The 20,764-nt window shown below is 33.5% G+C and overlaps 3 protein-coding genes across 3 annotated transcripts; all 3 read right to left on the bottom strand.

The window, feature by feature from the left end:
• Window positions 1-471: 471 nt before the first annotated feature.
• LOC8276961 (serpin-ZX) lies at window positions 472-2,049 on the bottom strand. The gene is made up of 2 exons (XM_002525882.2): window positions 1,610-2,049; window positions 472-1,409 (listed from the first exon to the last, which is right to left on the bottom strand). The coding sequence occupies exons 1-2, from the start codon at window positions 2,018-2,020 to the stop codon at window positions 621-623; spliced, it is 1,200 nt and encodes a 399-aa protein (XP_002525928.2). The 5' UTR covers window positions 2,021-2,049; the 3' UTR covers window positions 472-620.
• Window positions 2,050-11,506: 9,457 nt separating this feature from the next.
• On the bottom strand, window positions 11,507-13,257 carry LOC8276959 (proline-rich protein 4). The gene is made up of 2 exons (XM_002525880.4): window positions 12,811-13,257; window positions 11,507-12,699 (listed from the first exon to the last, which is right to left on the bottom strand). The coding sequence occupies exons 1-2, from the start codon at window positions 12,968-12,970 to the stop codon at window positions 11,708-11,710; spliced, it is 1,152 nt and encodes a 383-aa protein (XP_002525926.1). The 5' UTR covers window positions 12,971-13,257; the 3' UTR covers window positions 11,507-11,707.
• Window positions 13,258-19,192: 5,935 nt separating this feature from the next.
• Window positions 19,193-20,346, bottom strand: LOC8276958 (cytosolic sulfotransferase 5). Its single transcript, XM_002525879.3, has one exon. It carries the CDS (start codon window positions 20,336-20,338, stop codon window positions 19,403-19,405), a length of 936 nt encoding a protein of 311 aa, XP_002525925.1. The 5' UTR covers window positions 20,339-20,346; the 3' UTR covers window positions 19,193-19,402.
• Between the last annotated feature and the right edge of the window lie 418 nt (window positions 20,347-20,764).

Raw genomic sequence — 20,764 nt, 5'->3', positions numbered from 1 at the left:
AGCATTCATATTCAAAATTTGTCACAGAATCTAGCTACAATAAATGAAGCCAAAGATTTTTGCTCATCGCTACTTGTCAATCCTAGAAACGAAAGAAGTTTCTCTAATATTGTACTTCTTGAGCCAAGAACAACTATTTCCCACGTAGAATGAAAATGATAAAGGTCAGAATCTGTTATTGAAATTGTTGGTGTGAGTATCTATATCGTGATAGATCAAAGTATTATGTTAATGCAATATCATATATACTTGATATCGTCAACCAGTTAGATTGAGAAATCATGAAAGGAATTACAATGCGTAAGTTATTACAGTGATAATGAATTATTATTGGTCTAAGTATATAATTGAGTAGCTTAACTCTGAAGAATTGTCAAAAGAAAGAACAGACAGATTGAATTTCATTTTATATGGTCAAGGGGATATGATCTCCAATTGTTATTCAGAGAAAACGATCACCAGTTGTTATTCAGACAAAAAGATCATTTATAATTCTTTTGGTTCATTTTCCTCAAGTTTGTTTTGGCAGATCCAGAATGAGAAACATAAACATAAATCTCATCAGGACATTGTCACATCAAGAAACGGAGAAATAGATCGGGAAAAAGAAAAGTTAGAGTTCAAGTGACCAAAAGAGGATTAAGTACGGCTCCAACGAAGAAAATAATCCCGGAATTCTCTTCCTTGATTGTGAAAAGGAAAGGATGATCAGCTACAAAGCTTGGAAATTCCAGCCTGCCACCACAGTTCATTGCAAATATAGCAGCAGAGCTAGCTGCAGCTTCTGTTCCTTCTTCATTGACTTCAATAAATGACTTGTGCAACAACTTTGAGATGACAGGAGATTGTGGAGAATCTACCATCTCGGTAAGGTGTCCCAGGTTATTGAAAAGTTGTTCCTCGTGCCCCAACTCATGCATTGCTTGTAAGGCTTCGAACTCGAACGAAAACTTAAACTTAGGAAGCCACAAATGAGTAAGCCATCGCTTCTGTACCTGAACAGGGTTATTCAATATCATGGGATTGGCTTTGAAGTTATCTACTAGATTTTGCAATCCATTTCTTGCATTTGGGAGAAAGAAATACATGGAGAATCGCCTGGTGTCTTGACCATTTTGGTATGACATCTTCAGAACTTTGTAATCATCAAAAGAGCCATAGTAATGCTTTGAGCATGATCTCTCGGTCATATAAGGAATTTTAACGGTCCGACCATTAAGAAGGTGGAAGTTTTTGCTTACAGTTTTAGATGAATCAAATTTTTGATCCCATGCTCCTTTGAAGTATAATGCATTTGCAAGGACAAGAGCTGTATCACTGCCTAGAATCCCTGGTTGGATGAGGTTTCTGATGAGCCCTTTGGTTGCATTTCCGATCCAAAAATTAACTTCATCAACCACTTGGTTAGCCTTGAAAGACAAGCATCAAAGATAAGAAGTGACTAATAGCAACAATTAATGAAGATAGATTTAGAGTCTTCATCATTTGTTAGGCCAAGATTGCTTGGTCGCTTCAACCCTTTAAGGGTAGGAAAGTTTGCAGAGTTTTTATTGCATAATTATGAAATAATTAATGAATGAAAAAGATAATCCAATATGATCAGAAATACCTTATTTGCAAAGTCAACCTTTTCGGCTGTGGCATGGTAGACATCTTTCACAATCTTTTCAAAAGAAGGCTTCAAAGCGAATCGTTGATCCACCCAAGCGCCATTAACAAAAGATACAATCGGACCTCTAGCGAGGTCATGATTTTCATTTTCTGGAGATAATACTGAAATAGCAATTTGTGAAGCCAAGGAATTCAGTTCACCGATACTTTCTGATCCTAGAAAGGAAAGTAGATTGTTTAACGTAGATCCTGTTGCTCCTACAGCAATCAGGCTCAACATAGAGTTAAATGACATAGGGGAGAAAACAAAGTTTGATCCTTTCTCTGCTTCTTTCAGCAAGATTTCGATTGCCATGAGTAAACAGGAACTAGAATTGAACTTGCTGGTAAGTTTCATTGGAGACTCCATTGTAATTATCGAAAGTGTTGCAGTAATGGGAAATTAAAAAAAAAATTCTTATACTGATAATTGAATAGAATGGAAAATGATTTTTGCTTTATATGGACCGAGTTACAGAGACATTGTTGACAAGAATATAAATATTGTTTCTTTCGTTATTTTGTCTTTTGACAATAAACAACCTTATAGAAAAACCATACACATAAGAACATTATCTTTTAAAACAACAAACAGAAGCTAACAGAAACCCATGGAGGAAGTTCCTAAGTTAGCCCGTTTGAGACAGGAGCAAACTGATTAATTGGCCAGCTTATCAGTATTGATTAGAAACACATCAGATGTCTTTTTCTCTAAGCAAGAAGCTTGTAAATGACAGGTGCAAACTACAAATAACAAGAGCTTGTTATCTATAAAAATATTTTCATTCGCAGATGACAAAGACAAACGACGCTCATGAAAACGACCTACAGCTTTCTTCAACTGGCTTTTGGTTACACAACTTGATTAGTTATTACCAAATATACTGAGGAATGAGTCTGCAATTGGACTAATCTTCAATGAACATATTAAAGCAAATGGAAACACTAAATTTCTCAAGAGATAGAAAAGAAAAGATCCCGAATAAAAATGAAAAGAACTCAGGAGAAATGCATATAACAGGAAGAAACAAATACAAATACATGGAGACTGATTTCCTACTGTCATGACCTCTTTGGTAATCGTTAAGATGTCCAGAAAGATTATTTTTATATCTAGTCATGAACAGAACTCCAACAACGTCCCAATTGAGAAGGTGAAAGTCTAAATCTTTTGTTTGAGAGGATTTACTATCCCATTCTCCTTTGAATTATAAAGCGCATTTGCAAGAACAATTGCAGTCTCACTGCCTACAGATCCTGATGGAAGAAGATCCTATTACAAGTCCTTTGGTTGGCATTTTCTGGCCACGGATTCACTTATTTTCGTACTTGATCAGCCTTACGTCACAAAGCAAATGATTGGATTACATTTGAAATATGTGTAACTCCTTAAAAGATTATTTTTATAATCAACAAGTCCAAATCTAAAAAACGGACTTAACACCAAATTTTAAAAACCTCAATATAAATCTAACAATTCTATTCTAATAAAATATAGAATTATTGGCTTAAATCTAAAATAGAAACACTAAATTTATATTTAATTTCAATATTAATTATCCCTAATTTTATTTTAATTTTTAAAATTTTAACAACGAAAATAGTACAAATAGATTAATACATATTATTAACTTATGATGATATAGTACTAATATGATATTAATTATGTTTATGGAGTAATTTTTACAACCATGTAACTTTACACTAACTAATAAGATAGTGTATACTAATCTCTTTTAATAAATAGACACTATGTCATCAATCACCATAAATGAAGAATGTTAATCCGATGGATATTAAAATGTTAATAGTTTATTCATTTAATATACTAAAATATAAAATAATATTACATGATCCTTGTATTATTTAGACAAATCGCATAGATAAAACACAAAATTAGTGCTTGTACTTTGCTATTTTTTTGTTAATATAGATCAAGTTTTTCATATGTGAATATATTATATGGTCTAATTTCCACTATATAATATCACAGCTCAAGATGTATATGTACATAAAATTTTAATTTTATGTTATGTTTGGTTGTGAGATTTATTAAGAAATTCATTTCATTTGAGAAAAGTACGAGAGAGAAAGTAAAATGAAAATAATAAAGTTGAAAGAGATATTTTAGTATTATGAATTATATTAGTTTATGAATTTGAAATTTATTTGGAAATTCTACTTATTTTATTAGGATTAGTTTTAACTATAACTAATTTCACACAAATTTGATAACATAGAATATTAAATTAATTTTGACTGTATTTAAAATACATAAACTTTAGATTTGCAAATAAATTTCATAGATTTTATAAAATTTCAACTAAATATAATGTTAAGATATTTGCAAATGTTCAATTTGATGGATTGAAATTATTAAATACACATATTTATTTAATACATAATTTTTATATTAGCTTGATAGAGTAGAACAAACTTCTTTAATTATATAATATGTAATTATCGAATACAAGTATAATATTATTATATTGATTTTTAGTTTTTATTATATATATTTTAAATTAGTTTCAATCTAATTGCTTTAATTTGGAAAATATATTATCATTTAAAAATAGAAAATTTTTGAAACTTTATTATTACGTTTTGTATTTAATTGTATCATTCAGTATGAATTTTCATACTGATCTATCTTAATTCGAAACAAATACTTTTATATTAAATTTGAGAAGATGGTAGAGTCCTGAAAATTCTTAATATTTGGATTTTTTTGAAAATTACTAATGTGTGATGAATGGGAGGAGGGAAGCATACTGTTAAATTTGATGATAAATTTATACATTTTTTTCGATTTAATTCTACACCAATTTCACATTACATGAGATACAATACTATGTGTGAGTCACGTCACATATAATACAAACAATCGATATTAAAAAATTGGATAAAGTTGAAATAGGGTAGAATTGCAAATTAAAAGGTTTAGACAAAACTGATAAAGTTCAAAAGGATTTGTATATTCTTAGGCAGTATCAGTTCTGAATAATACAGTAAGCAAGATCAAGTCCTAGCAAATATACTCTTGTTGTCGATACATATAATAACTCATTGTAAGTCCTGGCATAAGATCTTCATTATTAGAGTTGAATGTAATTATTAGTCTACTTTTTATGCCATGTAAAAAGGAAATTTTTGATATCTAGTGACCAATAGATGACTATGGATGAGTGGAAGTACTTCCAAATAAACCGTCGAATCCTTCGATTGGGATTTCCTTGAAGAATTAATAATGGCTCTCAATTTTCCATTGAAATTTGTTAATTTAGTTACAGAGTGTGTTAGAACTCCTCGTTTCTCTATTCTAGTTAATAGCAGCTTGGGAGACCTGTTTTGGAAGTTCTAGAGTCAAGATAGAGTGATCCTATCTCTTTTTTATTAATTTTTAATGTTAACGCCTCTCTCTTCTCTTTAAAGTTCTAGAAAATTCTCTCTCTAAAATTTTCAATAATAATAAAAAAAAATCGATTCTTACAAAGTCGGTAATAACCGACTTCACAAACTATAAAAAGAATTTGGCTCCTCAATGTGATTACATGTACCAAAACCAAAAAAATTAAATGGTGTGAAGTTATAAGTGAGGTGTGTGCCCAGAGTGAATGTGAGAGGAGTGTGTTAGTGTGTGACAGTACAAATACTTTATACTAAAATTTTATTTAATACAAGAAAAGTCTTTTTGTACAATTAAGTGCTCTTCTCCTCCTTTTATTCTACAAGTGGTATCAGAGCAGGCAATTAGGGACCGGCTTCCAAATGCTTCAAGAGTAAGTGATCAGAGTTAGTATTACGTTGAGGCGCTGCTAGTTTGCAGTTTGGAACTGTGAAACTTATTGGTCTGGGACCAAGTTTACTTGATTAATTAAAAAAAATTAATCAAATCATAAATGACGGATAGATCCAATTCGGTGAGTAGTCTTGAAAAATTTAATTCTAATAATTATAGAACTTAGAGTACTCGAATGCAATTTTATTTGCTTGGTCAAGATTTATGGAAAATTATTAGAGGGGGTGAGACAACATCCCCAACAAGTCAATATGACCTTAAAAGATGAAATGTCAAGGCCAGTAAAGCTATGTATGCTTTGTCGGTATCTATGGAGGATGATTTATTACAATGCATTAGGGATGCAAAAACACCCAAGGAGGCATGGGACACTCTTGCCGGATTATTCGCTCGAACGAATGATGCCAAGCTATAATAACTCGAGAACGAGTTATTATCAATATCGCAGTGTGAAATAACGGTGAGTGAGTGCTTTACTAAAGTTAAAACTTTATGTCAAGAAATTTCAAAATTAGATCCTCAAAATCAAATTATGGAGACAAGAATGAGGAGGATCATAATTCGTAAGTTACGTCCCGAGTTTAATGCACTCGTCGCGACAACTCATGGATGGTCTAAGGAGCCGTCTTTAAATGGGTTGGAAAATGTATTAGTAAATCAGGCTTTAGATAAATAAATGTCTAAAATATCAGTCAGGAAGAGGAGAAAGCCATCTTTAACAATAAAAAGGGTAAGGCTCCTCATGCTGCAAGATCGAGTGGAGGGAAATAAAGCAGGAAGAATGCCAAAAACGTCATCAAAGAAGGAGCTGGCAACAAGGGGGAGCTCACTACAACCATCTGTCAGAAGATAAAACTATCCATCACAAGAATGGTCAGTGTTACAACTGTGTTAAACGAGGTCACTATGCTCAAGATTGTGGATTTAAACGGGCAGAAAGGAATGTTACAATATCCACTCAACCTCAAGTTGAAAGTGAAGATGAATGGGATTTTCAAGCTTTATGTTCATTACAGAAGTGCTAACTGGCGACTATGATGAGTTTAGACCCTCTATTACGACTAAGCTAAAAGAGGAGCAAGCGCTTATCATGGTAAGTGCTAAATCTATCAATTATAATAATAACTGGATTGTAGACTCTGGGTGTTCTAATCACATGATAGAAGATAAAGAAAAATTATCAAGCATGATAGAGTATGAAGGGGGACGAGTTGTTATCACCGCAAACAACTCAAGGTTACCCATCACACACATTGGCAAGACGATAATAGTGCCTAGATATAATTCCAGGCAAGTACCATTTGAGAATGTATTTCATGTACCTGGAATGAAGAAGAACTTGATATCAATGTCATAACTCACATTCTCGGGAAACTATATGGTGTTCGGGCCAAAAGATGTGAAAGTATATCGGAGTCTAAAGCCAACAACTGTGCCACTTATGGAGGGACGAAAGCTAGAGTCTGTCTACGTGATGTCAACACAAACAGCCTACACGGATAATACCAAAAGAACTGAGACAGCTGATTTATGGCATGCATAGCTAAGACACGTGAACTATCACAAGTTGAAAGAAATGATGGATAAGTCCATGCTCAAGGGACTCCCTCAGCCAGATGTTCGAAAGGATACGATATGTGCTAGATGTCAGTATGGGAAAGCACACCAGTTACCTTATGATGATTCTAAGTACAAAGCTAAGGAGCCTCTAGAGCTGGTTAATTCAGACGTGTTTAGACCTGTGAAACAACCATCCATTAGTGATTTTTGATAGATGATAACTTTCATCGACGACTTTCCAAGGTACATATGATTATGCTTTATGAAGGCAAAATCAAAAGCCTTAAGCAAGTTTAAGGAGTTCAAGGAGACAGCTGAAAAAGAAGTTTGGTCAGAGAGTTTTGTGTCTACGTACCGACAATGTAGGTGAATATACTTCATATGAATTCTTGAAGTACTTACAAGATTGTAAGATACGACGACAATTGACATATCCTAAGACTCTACAATAAAATGGAGTAATAGAAAGAAAGAATAGGCATCTTACATAAATATGCAAAAGTAAGCTTCATGCAAAGAATGTTCCACCTTGGTTTTGGACAGAGTGCATGAAAACGGCTGTGCACGTGATCAATAGGTTGCCAGAGACGCCGCTTGGATCGACTTCACCTTTTGAGAAGTTGTGGAATATAAGACCCATTGTAAGTCACTTTCGAGTTTTTGGTTGCATATATTATATTTTCGTACTTGATCATTTAGGCACCAAGTTCAATAAGAAAACAATAAGGTGCATTTTTGTGGGTTATGATAATCAAAGAAAGGGTGGAAGTGTTGTGATCCTACAACAGGAAGATGTCATACTTCAAGAAATGTGATACTTGATGAAACGTCATCTTGGTGGCGTCCTCAAGCAATGGCTTTATCAGACTCAAAAGAAATTGAGGAGAAAATATAAGAAAGATTTGAACAAGAGGAAACAGTCGAAGGAAGCACTCTGGAAGTAGAACCAGAAATAGAAATAGCCAGTGAAAAGTCACCTAAAAAGGAAAGTCACTTGAGAAGGCAAAATCTCCATGGCATACGGGAGTGCATAAAACACTAGAAGAAGCACGACTAAGTCAATTTAAAGAAATTTAAGATGTCGAAAATATAGAAGAAATTGGGCCACAGTTAAGAAGGACAAAAAGGCAACACAAACTAAATCCCAAGTATGCCAATCCAGCACTTGTTAAGGATGGAAAAGCAAAAGAGCCTGCAACATAGGATGAAGCATTCTCAAGCAAAGAGTGGAGGAAGGCTCTGGATAAGGAAATAGAAGCCTTGAAGCAGAACGAGACTTGAAAAATAGTTCCAAAGCCCAAAGAAGTGAAGCCAATATCCTGCAAATGGGTATATAAAGTAAAAATTCGTCTTGACGGATCAATTGAGAGGTACAAAGCTTGATTGGTGGCTCGAGGATTCTCACATATAAGCTGGACTATGACGAGACATTTAGTCTAGTAGCAAAGATTACAATGGTACATGTTCTATTAGCCTTAGCTGCTTGCAGGATTTAAAAATCTGGCAGATGAATGTAAAGAATATATTTCTGCATGGAGAATTGGATCGAGAAATATACATGGAGCAACCTCAAGGGTTTGAAGATAACCTACAGTATCATTGCCAAGTACTAAAGCAGAGTATCAGGCAGCAACTATGGCATCTCAAGATTGTACATTGATGATGCAACTTATGAGGGATCTTCATCAAACTATTAATTATTGGTGCAATTGCATTGTGATAATCAGTCAGCTATTCACCTGACTGAAAATCTAGTGTTCCACGCAAGAATCAAATACGTGAAGGTAATTATCACTTTGTACAAGAAAAAATCTTGCATGGATAGATAGAGATGAAGTATATCAAGACTGAAGACCAAGTTGCAAATATATTTTCTAAAGGAATCAGTGGTGCAAAATTCGAGGATTTCAATCAACAACTTAGTATGATAAGTAGACACATGTTAAGAGAGAGTAGTCGGTAAGAGAAAGTATTGAAGGTTATTATATCCCTATCTCTGTGAAGTTCTAGAGAATTTTTTTTTTTTTGAATTTTCAATAATTAAAAACAAAAGAACCGATTTTTATAAAATGAATAATAACCGACTTCGCAAACTATAAAAGAAATTTGGCTCCTTAATGTGGGTACACATAGCAAAACCAAAAAAATTAAAGGTGTGAAGTTATAAATGAGGTGTGTGCCCAAAGTGAGTGTGCAGTAGACTTGTTCATGGGCTGGGCCTGGGCGGGCTCGGGCCGGGCCTGACTTGATTTTGGACAAGCCCGAGCCCTTCCAGGCCCGAGAATTTTTTAATATCTCTGAGCCCAAGCCCGAGTTTGAAATTTTTTGAAAAGTCCGACCCGGTCCAACTAATTATTAAACTTATAAATAGAGGTCGGGCCTGGGCATTGCTAGGAGTCGGACCTATCCCAAATTGTAGTTACATCTAGATTTAGGGTTTTGTTTTGTTGAATATATTATTAATAACAATAAAATTATAAACAAAAATAATAGGTAGTTAAGTGGTATATAGCATTAAATTATAAGTTGAAAGTCACATGTTTGAGTGTTAGGTATGACATTTCTTTTTTTCTAACTAAACTAGGCATCGGACCGGGCTTTGATTTTTATATAAATTTCAAGCCCTAGAAAGTACTTTGTAGGTTCAAGCAGACACAAAATTGTTGTCCAAGCCCGGCCAGAAGAGTGCGGGTCTGGGCGGGTACCCAGGCCCATGAACAGGTCTAGTGGGTGGTGAGAGTGTGAGCACGAGAGGAGTGTGTTAGTCTGTGATAGTACAAAGAGTTTGTACTAAAGTTTTATATGATACAAGAAAGGTTCTTTTTTACAATTAAGTCCTCTCCTCCCTTTATTCTACAATTTTCACTGGCAATTGAGTATCTTTCAAGATATCAAGAGAAATTTTGTCAAGGAAGCTTTGTTTATCATTCGGGATGTCGGGCTCTGAAAATAAGTCATCTATGTTTCGCTGATGATTTATTTCTCTTTTGTCATGGGAAATTGCAATCTATGGGGATGCTTAAAAATGCTCTGGAACATTTTCTTCAAGCTTCTGGGCTGCAAGCGAACAATAACAAGAGCTCCATAACTTTTCAGAATGTTGAGGACAGAACTAAGCTGGATATTGCTGCTGGGCTTTAACCATTGATGTCTTCCAGCTTATCAGCTGCTTCTTGTTAGAGTCTTGTTTCCAATTCTACTCAAAAGGATGAATGATTGGGCTTTTAAACATTTATCCTATGCTGTGCGTTTACAGTTTATTCAGTCTGTACTGTTAGGCATGCATGTTTTCTGGAGTTCTGTTTTTATCATACAAAAGAAAAATTGTCAATGAAGTTGAGAAAGTTTGTAGGCGCTTCCTCTGAGAGAAACTGATCAGAATAGAAATCATGGTTTGATAAAATGGAAGCCTAAAAGAGAAGGAGGTCTTGGAATAAAGTTGCACTTACCAGATATGTTTTGGAATTGCTCGTCAATAAAGTCTCAATACGAGCTGTTTGAATTAATAGAAATAAGTTGAAGCTCATGAATTTTTGGGGTCTTGTTCATCAAGCTAGTTGGATTTGGGCCAATTTATTAAAACTTGGGAGTGAGATTAAAGGTTGTTTTCAGTATAAGATTGGTAGGAGTGAGATTGATTCTTGGCTTAATGGCTTGTCTGTGAATGATATGTTCCCTAATCCAAGGATTAGAGATTCTTAAATCTCGAGAAAAGCAAAAGTAGCATAATTATGGAGGAACAATTCTTGGCAGCTGCCTGATCCTGTTGATATGGAGACAGCTCGAGCTTGGGATTACATCAGAAATCATTTTCAGCTTGATCCCACGAGATGATAACATCTTATGGAAGCCTAGCTCAATGGAATTTACAGTGCTGCTAGTGCTTGGAATTTCCTGAGCAAGAAGGGGTCTGGCGTAGGTAGTTGTGGGGTCAGGAAAAGCACATCCCTCGACGACATGCATTCATATCTTGGCTTAGTTATACAGAGAAAACTTGTCACTAAGCAGAAACTTCTGAGATGGGGAAAAGTAGATAATGACCTCTGTGCGCTTTGTGGTAATAATTCTGAGACTATAAATCATTTATTTTTTGACTGTGACTTTTCGAAGATTGTTCGGAGTGAGATGTTAGCAGCATGCTGCATTAGCAGAAGAGCCATGAGAAGGACTCGAGATGTATCGTGGTTCTGCAGGAAAACTGGTGGTAGTAAGAGTTTCCAATGCAAGCTTTAAAAGAGTGGGATTTTGTGCCACTCTATGTACAATATAGAACCACACGAACAGAAAAGAAATTCCAATTTGGTGTCTTATAAATGGATAGAAGGAACCAACTTAATTTAAATATAAATTCTCAATTTATAATTAAATAACAAGCTAATTAATCTGGTAAGCATTTCAGATTACATCAAACTATTTTGAGGAATTACATCCTAATATATTTATTTATACGAAAAGCCTGCAGCAGGCAGATGATTAGAACCTTATTTTAGTCTTAAGTACAATAATTCTGCTCTCTTTCTTTTATTATTAAGAAAACACAGTTCCTGATACATCAAAACTACTCTGGCAACCCCAAGTGTGTATATAGCTAATATATTTAGCTGTACTTTGCTAGACAGGAAAGAAAATATATATGAAAAAGGTAATTTGGTCTAAATACTCTAGACATTATTGGATAATTTTACATTGACAGATAAATCAAGGAGAAGTTTTGTGGGTGGTTGAAGTAGTACTAGAGGCTGCAGGGGGGATTCCTGGAATTCGAGGAGGCGAAGGAGGGAAAGGGAATGGGGGGAAAGGAGGAAAAGGAAAGACTGGTGGAGGTGGTGATGGAGTTAGGCCAGGAATTGGTGGGAAAGGAAACGATGGAGATGGAGGAGGTTGAAAAGGGTTAGGAGGGAATAATGGAGGTGGCTGAAATGGGTTTGGAGGAAGCAATGGAGGGATTAATGGAGGTGGCTGAAGTGGGTTTGGTGGAAGAATTGGTGGTGGTTGAAAAGGGTTTGGTGGAAAAAGTGGTGGTGTTGGAAAGAAAAAGTCTGGTTGTTCTTCTCCTGATTCTGGTGTTTTCTTCACACTTTCAGGGGAGGTTTTAACTTCTTTTGTGGTCTTCCCAGGGATCGGTGGAAATTTAGGTAATCCTGGAAGAGGTGGAAGAGGAGGAAGCTGTGGTAATGGTGGAAGCTGAGGAAGAAAAGGAAGAGGGAAAAAGTGTTGGTTAACAGGAGGGAGATTAGGAATTGTTGGATCTTGAAGTGGTGGTGATACAGGAGGGAGATTAGGAATTGTTGGGTCTTGAAGTGGTGATGATACTGAAGGAATACTGCCAGCACCAATAGTAGGTATTGATGAGATTTTCTTGGAATTGAATTCTTTAGAATCTTGGATACTTGGTTTTTGGTTGCAAAGATTTGGTTGTTTTTGTGGCTTGAAACTGAAAAAGCCAGCTGAGAAAATGTGTAATCCTTGCTTTCTTGATTTTAGACGTAGTGATGATGAAGTTGCTGTTGATGCCACTGCACAGTAAGGCTCACTGCTGCTTAATAACTTAACTGAACATTTCTTGATTCTTTTTACATGTTTACCAACAGAGAATGGTAAATGAACTCTGAATTCTCCATGTTCATCTGTTTTCACTTCTTGATGAAAACTTGAATTTTCATCTTTGCATTCCACTGCAACAGTTGCTCCTGTGTGCAAAATCCAATATAAACATTAAATTGAGAAACAGAATCAGTAAAAGGAGTTCAGATTAAAAAGAAAGGAAACAATTAGGGGAAGCTGTTATAAAATTAAAGAACCTGAAATGAAGTGACTGTTCTTCGAGAAATCTTCATGGAAGCAGGTGTCACAGTAAACAGTACCAACTACAACTGCAGATGGAAGTTTCTTGTTATGGCTAGCTTCTGAAAGATGATTAAATGTGGAGCAAAGAAAGAATATTATGAAAAACCAAGGCATTTTTGTTGTTTCTTCTTTTGAGAATTGATGCTTTTCTTGATTTATAGACGAATGAAATTGATGGGTTGGCTTTTACATGAATGTCTGCCTAAGCTAATATGCAGTTATGGCACTGCTCTTTTCTATTTATTAATAGCATATATGATCAACCTTATAATTATAAACCCTTATATAAAGGCTGACCCAAGAAGGCTCTTTATGTCATTCATGCAAAAACCAGTGAACTGCAAACTAGCAAAAAGTAAATGAGGTGATGGGGGTTTAATTTCCCACTACCAAACAGCTCAAAAGGAAGAAGGTAAAATTTGGGATGGAGAAGTAGATAAGGAGGAAGAGGAGAGGATCCAATAAGTACACTTTCTTTTTCTTTTTTTCTTTTTTCTTTTCTTCTCTTGGCCCTTTTATTTGTTTACCATCATTATTGAGTTTGTTCCTTTGTTGGTGTAAAATTACCAAGTGAAGAATATAGTTGGGTCTCTGTTGGTTCACGAGACATGTCAGAGTAGCCACAAATTTCTTATGTCTGTGTGTGTGTGTGTGAGATGACACTTGAAAGGCTCTTCTGTCAACCTAATAGTAACAAGAAGTTTGAGAATGTTGTTTGTTTGATGGGTTAATGTTATTTCACTTTTAGACAAAAAGTAGGACATCTGATGCACTTTCTTACAGGATCTAATAATGTTTATGGATGCTCCTAGAATTCATTGAAAAAGAAAAAAAAGAAGCAGTATACTATATAGAGCTTAATTACTGCCATCAATCCTGTCGCTTTGAGGAACATGTGATACATATTGTGAGATGATAAGTTTGTGTCTTTGGCCAAGTTCATATAAGAATAAATACATAAACAAATAAATAAACAAGGTGGTGTTTGCACATGGCCAAGTACATATATTTGTTTAGTTTTCATTAAAATTATTTGTATTTGTAAGAATCTCAGTACAATTATCAGAGTTATTTCACAATGACATCAATCAAATGTGTTCTCCATTTTGTTTTCATGTTCATTTTCATGGATTTGAAATCTGCACATACATCATAAAAGCACCTGAAATGCCTGAATTGGGGTTCCTTATCTCTGCCAGCTAGAACACTGTAGTACAACCTTTTAACATGTCTTGCTACATTACCAATTCATTTCTATGTTTGTCAATGTGCAAATTTTCTTCTTCTTTTTTTCCATTAAAAACAGGAAGGAGAGCAATTAATAATAGCAACGCTTGCTAAATGTGATTATATTAACTTTTCTCGCTATAGAAAATTTATAGATCATAATTAATTTGAATGGATTTAAAAATTCTTCATTACAACGCTAATTTTAGAGCTAAATAAAAAATTTAATTAAAATGGAGATATAATTTTTTTAAAATATATATTGTGAACGTTTAAGATTCCAATATAGACATTTAAATTATTTGATTATGTTTTATTATTTTATAATTTTAAATATGTTATCTTTTTCAAATAAAAAGTGATATACTATTAGAAATCATAATAAAAATATAATACTTTATCGTTAAAAGTTTTAATCATGAGAATTTAAACACATTAAATCTTATCAGTTATTATTATCATATCATTAGTGTTTAATAATATCAATTTAGAGTTTAACAACTCATAATTTAATTATTTAATTATTAAATTACAGCTTTAAATGTTATTAATCTGATGAGATCAATTTAATGTCAAACAATTATATTTTAAATTATTAAATTTTAAATGTATATTATTAAACATGAAAAATATACTAATAATTTAATCAAAATAAAAATACTTAAATTTTTACCAATTAATATTCTAATAATAAAATATTTGTATCTATTATAATTTTTAACTACATATATATTTTATATTTAAAAGAAATTATATTACTAAAAATTATTAAATAATAAAATCAAAATAATATACTTATCTCTTTTTGATGAAAGCGGTCCATCACTAAACTTCGGTGGTAATGTGTAAGTTGGATATAGCGCTCAAACTCCAATACGACTGTTGGCATTGGTCACCTCACCCGGGTTAAAGTGCACCATCTGGCAACCCCAAAAGTCGTCAATGCCATCACCATACGAGCTTCATCAAGTTTATACAATCATATACACCTGCGGTCCAATACCAAAATTAAAAGAAAATGTATAGCACACCGATCAAAGAGATAAAAATGTGATTCAATTTAGGAAAAAAAGCACAATATTATCCTTGTTGTTTCATCACTTTTTGACTATATGTACGTAATATTCTGATAAATCAGCATTATTTTACTCTGAGTGTTCATAAAACAGAAAAGAAAATATGCTATATTAATTCAATATTATATATTTATATCAGTAGATAAATTACTAAATTTATCTGAAAATTTAATCTGACAATTAATATATGTTTTAATTTAGACAAATCTTAAGCTCAAACTCCTCTTCTTTTTTTATTTTATTTATAACCTAAAACAAATGTTAGAAGGAATGTGTATTACATTAAAAATTAACTATGAGAAAATGTATTATGTAAATTCTTTTGTTATCATAGAGTGACATTTATTGAGAGGGTTTTACTGTGAGTACCCTTTCTCAAACAGGGACAAAAACCAAAAAAAAAAAAAGATTAGCTGAGCTTAAATATATTCGAATATTGTTAAATATGACGAGAGAGAGAGAGAGAGATTAGGAACAATTCCAACAAAGAAAAAGAAAAGAGACGTTTTGGCCCAATGCATGTCGATTGATCTCATCTTCTTCACGGGTGTCTTGGAAAGTTGAATTGAAACCCATTTAATTTTCTGTTATTCACGGACGAATTATTTGGTGATCATGTCCCATGTCAGCTTGTCTGATAATTTGGTTGACAAATTACTATTATGTCTTCAACAATAATAATAATAAGAGAAAATTTAAAAAAGAAATTATACTTGAGGCTTATATAGGATGATATTCAATAGGATCAGGTTGGCAATTTCTTTGATATTATATAATGGCTAAAAAGATTAATGGGGTGGATTCTGTTTTTCTTCATTTTCGACTAGAATTAAGAGAAACCCTAGTGTTATTCATCACATAGGAACATGAAACTACTTTCAATGGCACACTTGGAGTTGATATAAGAAAAGTTTTGAGACAACTCGTTACAGCTATGAGTAATGAAGGACCCCATGGATGGAACATGATTGTTCACTAGTATATTCTTCATAATTCGACTTTTTTTTCTGTAAGTGATATATACAAACATTAAATGATTGATCTAATAGGATGTCATTTAAAGGAAATGTATACAGAAAAAAGAATCCTTAAAATATTATAAATATATTTTAAAAATTGTTCTTATATGTCTCATAATATCAAACATAAATATTAAATTTATTTGTCATGAGTATATTATAGTTATTTATATGCTAAGTTACTTAATAAATAATTTTATTATTAAAACTTATTATAGTAATATATTATCATAAAATTTTGAAAATTAAGCTCAAGTTCACATTGAGAAAATTAGAAAAAGTTGAAAGATCAAATTTTAGAGCTGATTTGTAGAGAGGAAATCATGTGGAAGCAAAGGGCTAGAATCATTTGGTTGAAAGAATGTGATAAGAATACGGGGTCTTTTTCACTCTAAGGCTAGTCATAGGAGAAAGCCCTTGATTCTAATGGTATGGCTGCATTCTTTTATAAATCTTTTTAATAAATTGTTATTTCTATAGTACATATGATGTTTTAAATCCCAAATTTAATCCTTTCTTTTCATATGCTATTTTTATTGTTCTCATTTCAAAAATAAAAATCTAAAAACTCCAAAAGATTTTAGACCCATCAGTATGTACTGTGATTTTCAAGCTTATTACTAAAGTTATTGCTAATAGATTGAAATATTACCTTCCTGAAATAGTTCATGAGTGTCAATCAACTTTTACTCTAGGTAGAATGATAATAGACAATGTCCTTCAAAAAATTTGCACCATATGGAAAACAAAAGAATGGGTAATAAGGGTCATATGGCTCTTAACTTAGACATCAGAAAAGCCTATGATAGGTGGAGTGGATCTTAGAAGCCATTATGCTTAAGTTGGGTTTTGTAGCCTTATGGGTTTCTCTTATTATGAGAAGTGTCAAAATAGTTTCTATTCTTATAAGTGGGCAGCCCTAAAAAGCTTCTAAACCCACTAGAGGTCTTCGTCAAGCGGATCCACTTTTTTCATTTTTGTTTTTTCTTATGTATTGAATTCCTTTCCTGTGCTTTGCAAAATGCTAATGCTAGCATATTGTTACATGGTGTACAATAAATTTGAAAAATCAGAAATCAGCTTCAGCAAGAATGTTTCAGATGCTATCAAGAGTGTGATTACTCGAGCAATTGGTGTGAAGTGGCTAACCGTGTTGGGTATCTTAGACTCCCAACAATCACTGGAGAGTCGAAGAAATATGTTTTCAGCTTATTGATCTTAAAGATTAAAGACAAAATGCAAAGTTGGAAGGAGAAGAGTTTATCAAGTGCGGATAAAGAGATTATGGTGAAATCAGTCATCCAAGCAATTTCGACATGATGAGTTGTTTCAAAATTTCAATTGTTGTTGCGACAAAATAAATTCATCGACTTCAAATTTATAGCGGGATAGGTAGGCGGAAGAACGCAAGATCCATTGGGTTTCATAGGAGTCTATGACTATGAGCAAGAGGAGGGGAGGTATAGGCTTCGGGGATATTCATACCCTCAATTTAGGTTTATTAGCAAAGCAAATTTAGAGGTTAATAATTATTGATCGATCTCTTCTAGCAAAAACTTTAAAGGCTAGATATACTCCTCATGTTCCAGTTCTGCAAGCTTATAAAGGTTCCAATATGAGTTTTACTTAGCAAAGCATTATGGACAACAAATTTATGCATAGAGAAAGGATCTAGATGGTTGGTTGGAGATGGACAACCTATTCGAATATGGTGAGCTCCATGGTTGAAAAACCAGCCTGAATATAGAGTTTGGTTTCTGATTTCAGGATTGGATGAAAATGCAACTGTGCAGTCTCTTTTCTCGGAGGATAATAAATTTTGGAATGCTCAACTTGTAAGAGACATTTTGTCCCTTGTGAAGCTTCTGAAATTCTGAGAATTCCTATTTCTAGTTCAAAGCCACATGATACTTTAATTTGGAAGTATTCAAAGGATGGCTATTATACAGTCCGAAGTGGATATCATGTGCCAATGGAACTGAAATTTCCCACTCTCTTTGAATGCAAGGGATCAAGATACTAAGGACCACTCTCCTATATGGATTTGGATTTGGGAAGATCCAGAATTTCCCTTACCAGTTATATAAACTTGCGCTGCCAATTAAGACTAAATTAGTCCATCGTGGAGTTGATTTTTCCCCTTTTATGTATCAGGTATCATTTGGATATTGAGACAACCGAGCATGTGTTTCGAGAGTGCAGGTGGCAAAAGCCTTGATGCCAGTCTCTCCTGTAGAGTCCCAAATTGATACAAGAGACTGGATTTCTCTTGGTTTAAGAGCTAAGTACAATATTTTAGAAATAGATGAACTCATATTGATTGCCAGTAATATGCTTAGTGATTTTAGTATTAACAAATTACAAGTTTATTTTCTCAATCTGAGAGTCCAGTTTGGAAAGCAACTGAAGCTGGTAAGTTCAAAGTGAATATGGATGCTGCAATTAGGATAGGAATGGTGCCCGTTTAGGAACAAAGCTTCAAGGAACTGTTGTTGGTCTTCAATTTGTTAGATATCTGTCTCTTACTCATAAGAAGTGGAATCTGATTGTCAACAAGCAATTCAAGTCATTTTAGCAACAAACAAGCCATCTTCTTATGCAGGTTGTCTCGCTAAGGATATTTAAACTCTAACAAGCTCCTTTAGATTCTGATCTCTTAAGTGGTTTCCTCAAACAACAAACATTGCCACTTATAATACGGCTTTGTTGCTTTGTTTGCTATTGAAGATGTTCCTTTTCATATTCTCCGTTTTGTTGAACTGGATAATTGTATGGAATTCAACATTTAATATATGACCTTTCTTTTTTCTTTCTAGAAAAATAGGCATTTTATATGAATATATGTAACTTATAAATTAACATTATTAGAATGAATATATATATAAATTAAAATAGAGAGAGGATGCATGAGAGATAATAAAATAAATTACTAAGTTTAAAATATTCAAAATGATATGATGCACAAATGACAATGGTAACCATTATCTACTAATCATCTGTCATAAACAACACACTAACATAATCTTAGTGGATTAAATAATGAAATCACCCATATCTGATATGTCTATCCATAGATTAACATTTTTTATAACACATTGCAATCACACCACCCAAAGGTGTAGTCCATCGACAGATGGATACAGGTAGTTGATGATTTATTGGTAGCCAAAGCCAAAGGAGACAAAACCATGCACAACGTAGTTATTGCACTTACAATAGACTTGTTAAAGCTCTAAGCCAGATCCCTCTAGCTTCATCTTAGTAATCTTGTCCAGTCTCTCTTTCATTTCTTCTGATAATTTGTTCTTCCAATCCCCAACAGAACCCTGCCTGAAATAAGACTTATAGGTAAACCCAACATAAGGGTCCACCCCATTTTTATTAATCTCCAAGCTTTTCATTCTCTTCAGGCTACATTTTTCTATCACATTCTCCACTTCTTTCTCCTTCATAGAAGTCCTTCCAAGGAAAGAAGCCAGTTTTTGGATTTGGCCTTTTGGGTCACTTTTCAGCTCTTCATATTTCAAAAAAAGTATCTTTTCAGGCCGCTTTACACTCTCATTCCAATACCCTAAAACATGATCATGGAAAGGACCAAAGAGATGGACACCTTTGCAAAACTTGTCAAATGACTCATCAAAAGGGTATGAAAATTTTGTGTTCATAAAATGCCACAGTGACACGAACACATCTTTAGGATTGCGAGTAATGTACACAATCTTGCAAGCAGAGTTCTTGATAGACTCCGAAAGCAGTGGATAGGCAATATGTGTTCGGAAAAGTCTAGGAGAAGGCATACCTGAGAGATCAGGAATTGGATCTTGGCAATAGAGTTGAACCTCTAAAGACGGTATAAGAGCATTAGGATGGTTTTCTACAAAAGGGTCATAATCATAATCATAGCCATTGCCTAATGTAGAGTTGATAATACATGGGATAATAGCCTTGAGCCAGGTAGTTCCAGTCTTCATAGAGGAAGCTAAAATGACATCTTCATCCCGTGCCTCAAATCTTGATTTTGCAGCTATGGCAGCAGCAACATGTTGGCGCCAGAACCAGAAGCCTTGCCATTGGTACACATCTCCAACTCCGCTCAAACTTTCTTTAGGAAGTTCATCAAAAAATGTACGGGAAATTTCATGTGGACTAAAGGGTTCCATTTTACAAGATAAATTGCTCACTTCGTGAGAAATATCATTCATCATATATATTGCTCACTTAGGGGTAAATCCGGAATATAAATTAAGTGGGACTAATTTTTTCTTTCCATAATATTAAATATAATATAATATAATATGATAAGTCCAAAATATATATTTTTGGCTAAAGTTTAATAAACTAGGTTTGACGCTTTTTCACTTGGATAACGAACATATTTTTTGTATCAAAAAAATATCAGATACTTTATTTCTTTTAGCAATTTTTAGATATAATTTTATATTTTTATTATTTTTATATAGTTTTATATGATTTAATATGAGCTCTTATCAAATTATGATCTTACAAATAATATAGCATCTAACAATTTATTATGATTTTAATAAATTATTTTTTAAATTTAATTAAAATTAAAAAATCTATGTTCT

This window comes from Ricinus communis, chromosome 5, assembly GCF_019578655.1.
Source record: "Ricinus communis isolate WT05 ecotype wild-type chromosome 5, ASM1957865v1, whole genome shotgun sequence".
NCBI lineage: Eukaryota > Viridiplantae > Streptophyta > Magnoliopsida > Malpighiales > Euphorbiaceae > Ricinus > Ricinus communis.
The sequence above is the reverse complement of the archived record's forward strand: the minus strand, read 5'-3'. Positions and strand labels throughout refer to the sequence as shown.

Excerpts from the sequence above, each read along its gene's own strand:
- LOC8276961 (XM_002525882.2), bottom strand. The coding sequence starts at position 2,020 with ATGGAGTCTCCAATGAAACTTACCAGCAAGTTCAATTCTAGTTCCTGT. Across the intron at positions 1,410-1,609 it reads AGGTTGACTTTGCAAATAAG|GCTAACCAAGTGGTTGATGA; the intron begins GTATTTCTGATC and ends TTGTCTTTCAAG.
- LOC8276959 (XM_002525880.4), bottom strand. The coding sequence starts at position 12,970 with ATGCCTTGGTTTTTCATAATATTCTTTCTTTGCTCCACATTTAATCAT. Across the intron at positions 12,700-12,810 it reads GAACAGTCACTTCATTTCAG|GAGCAACTGTTGCAGTGGAA; the intron begins GTTCTTTAATTT and ends TTTTGCACACAG.
- LOC8276958 (XM_002525879.3), bottom strand. The coding sequence starts at position 20,338 with ATGGAACCCTTTAGTCCACATGAAATTTCCCGTACATTTTTTGATGAA.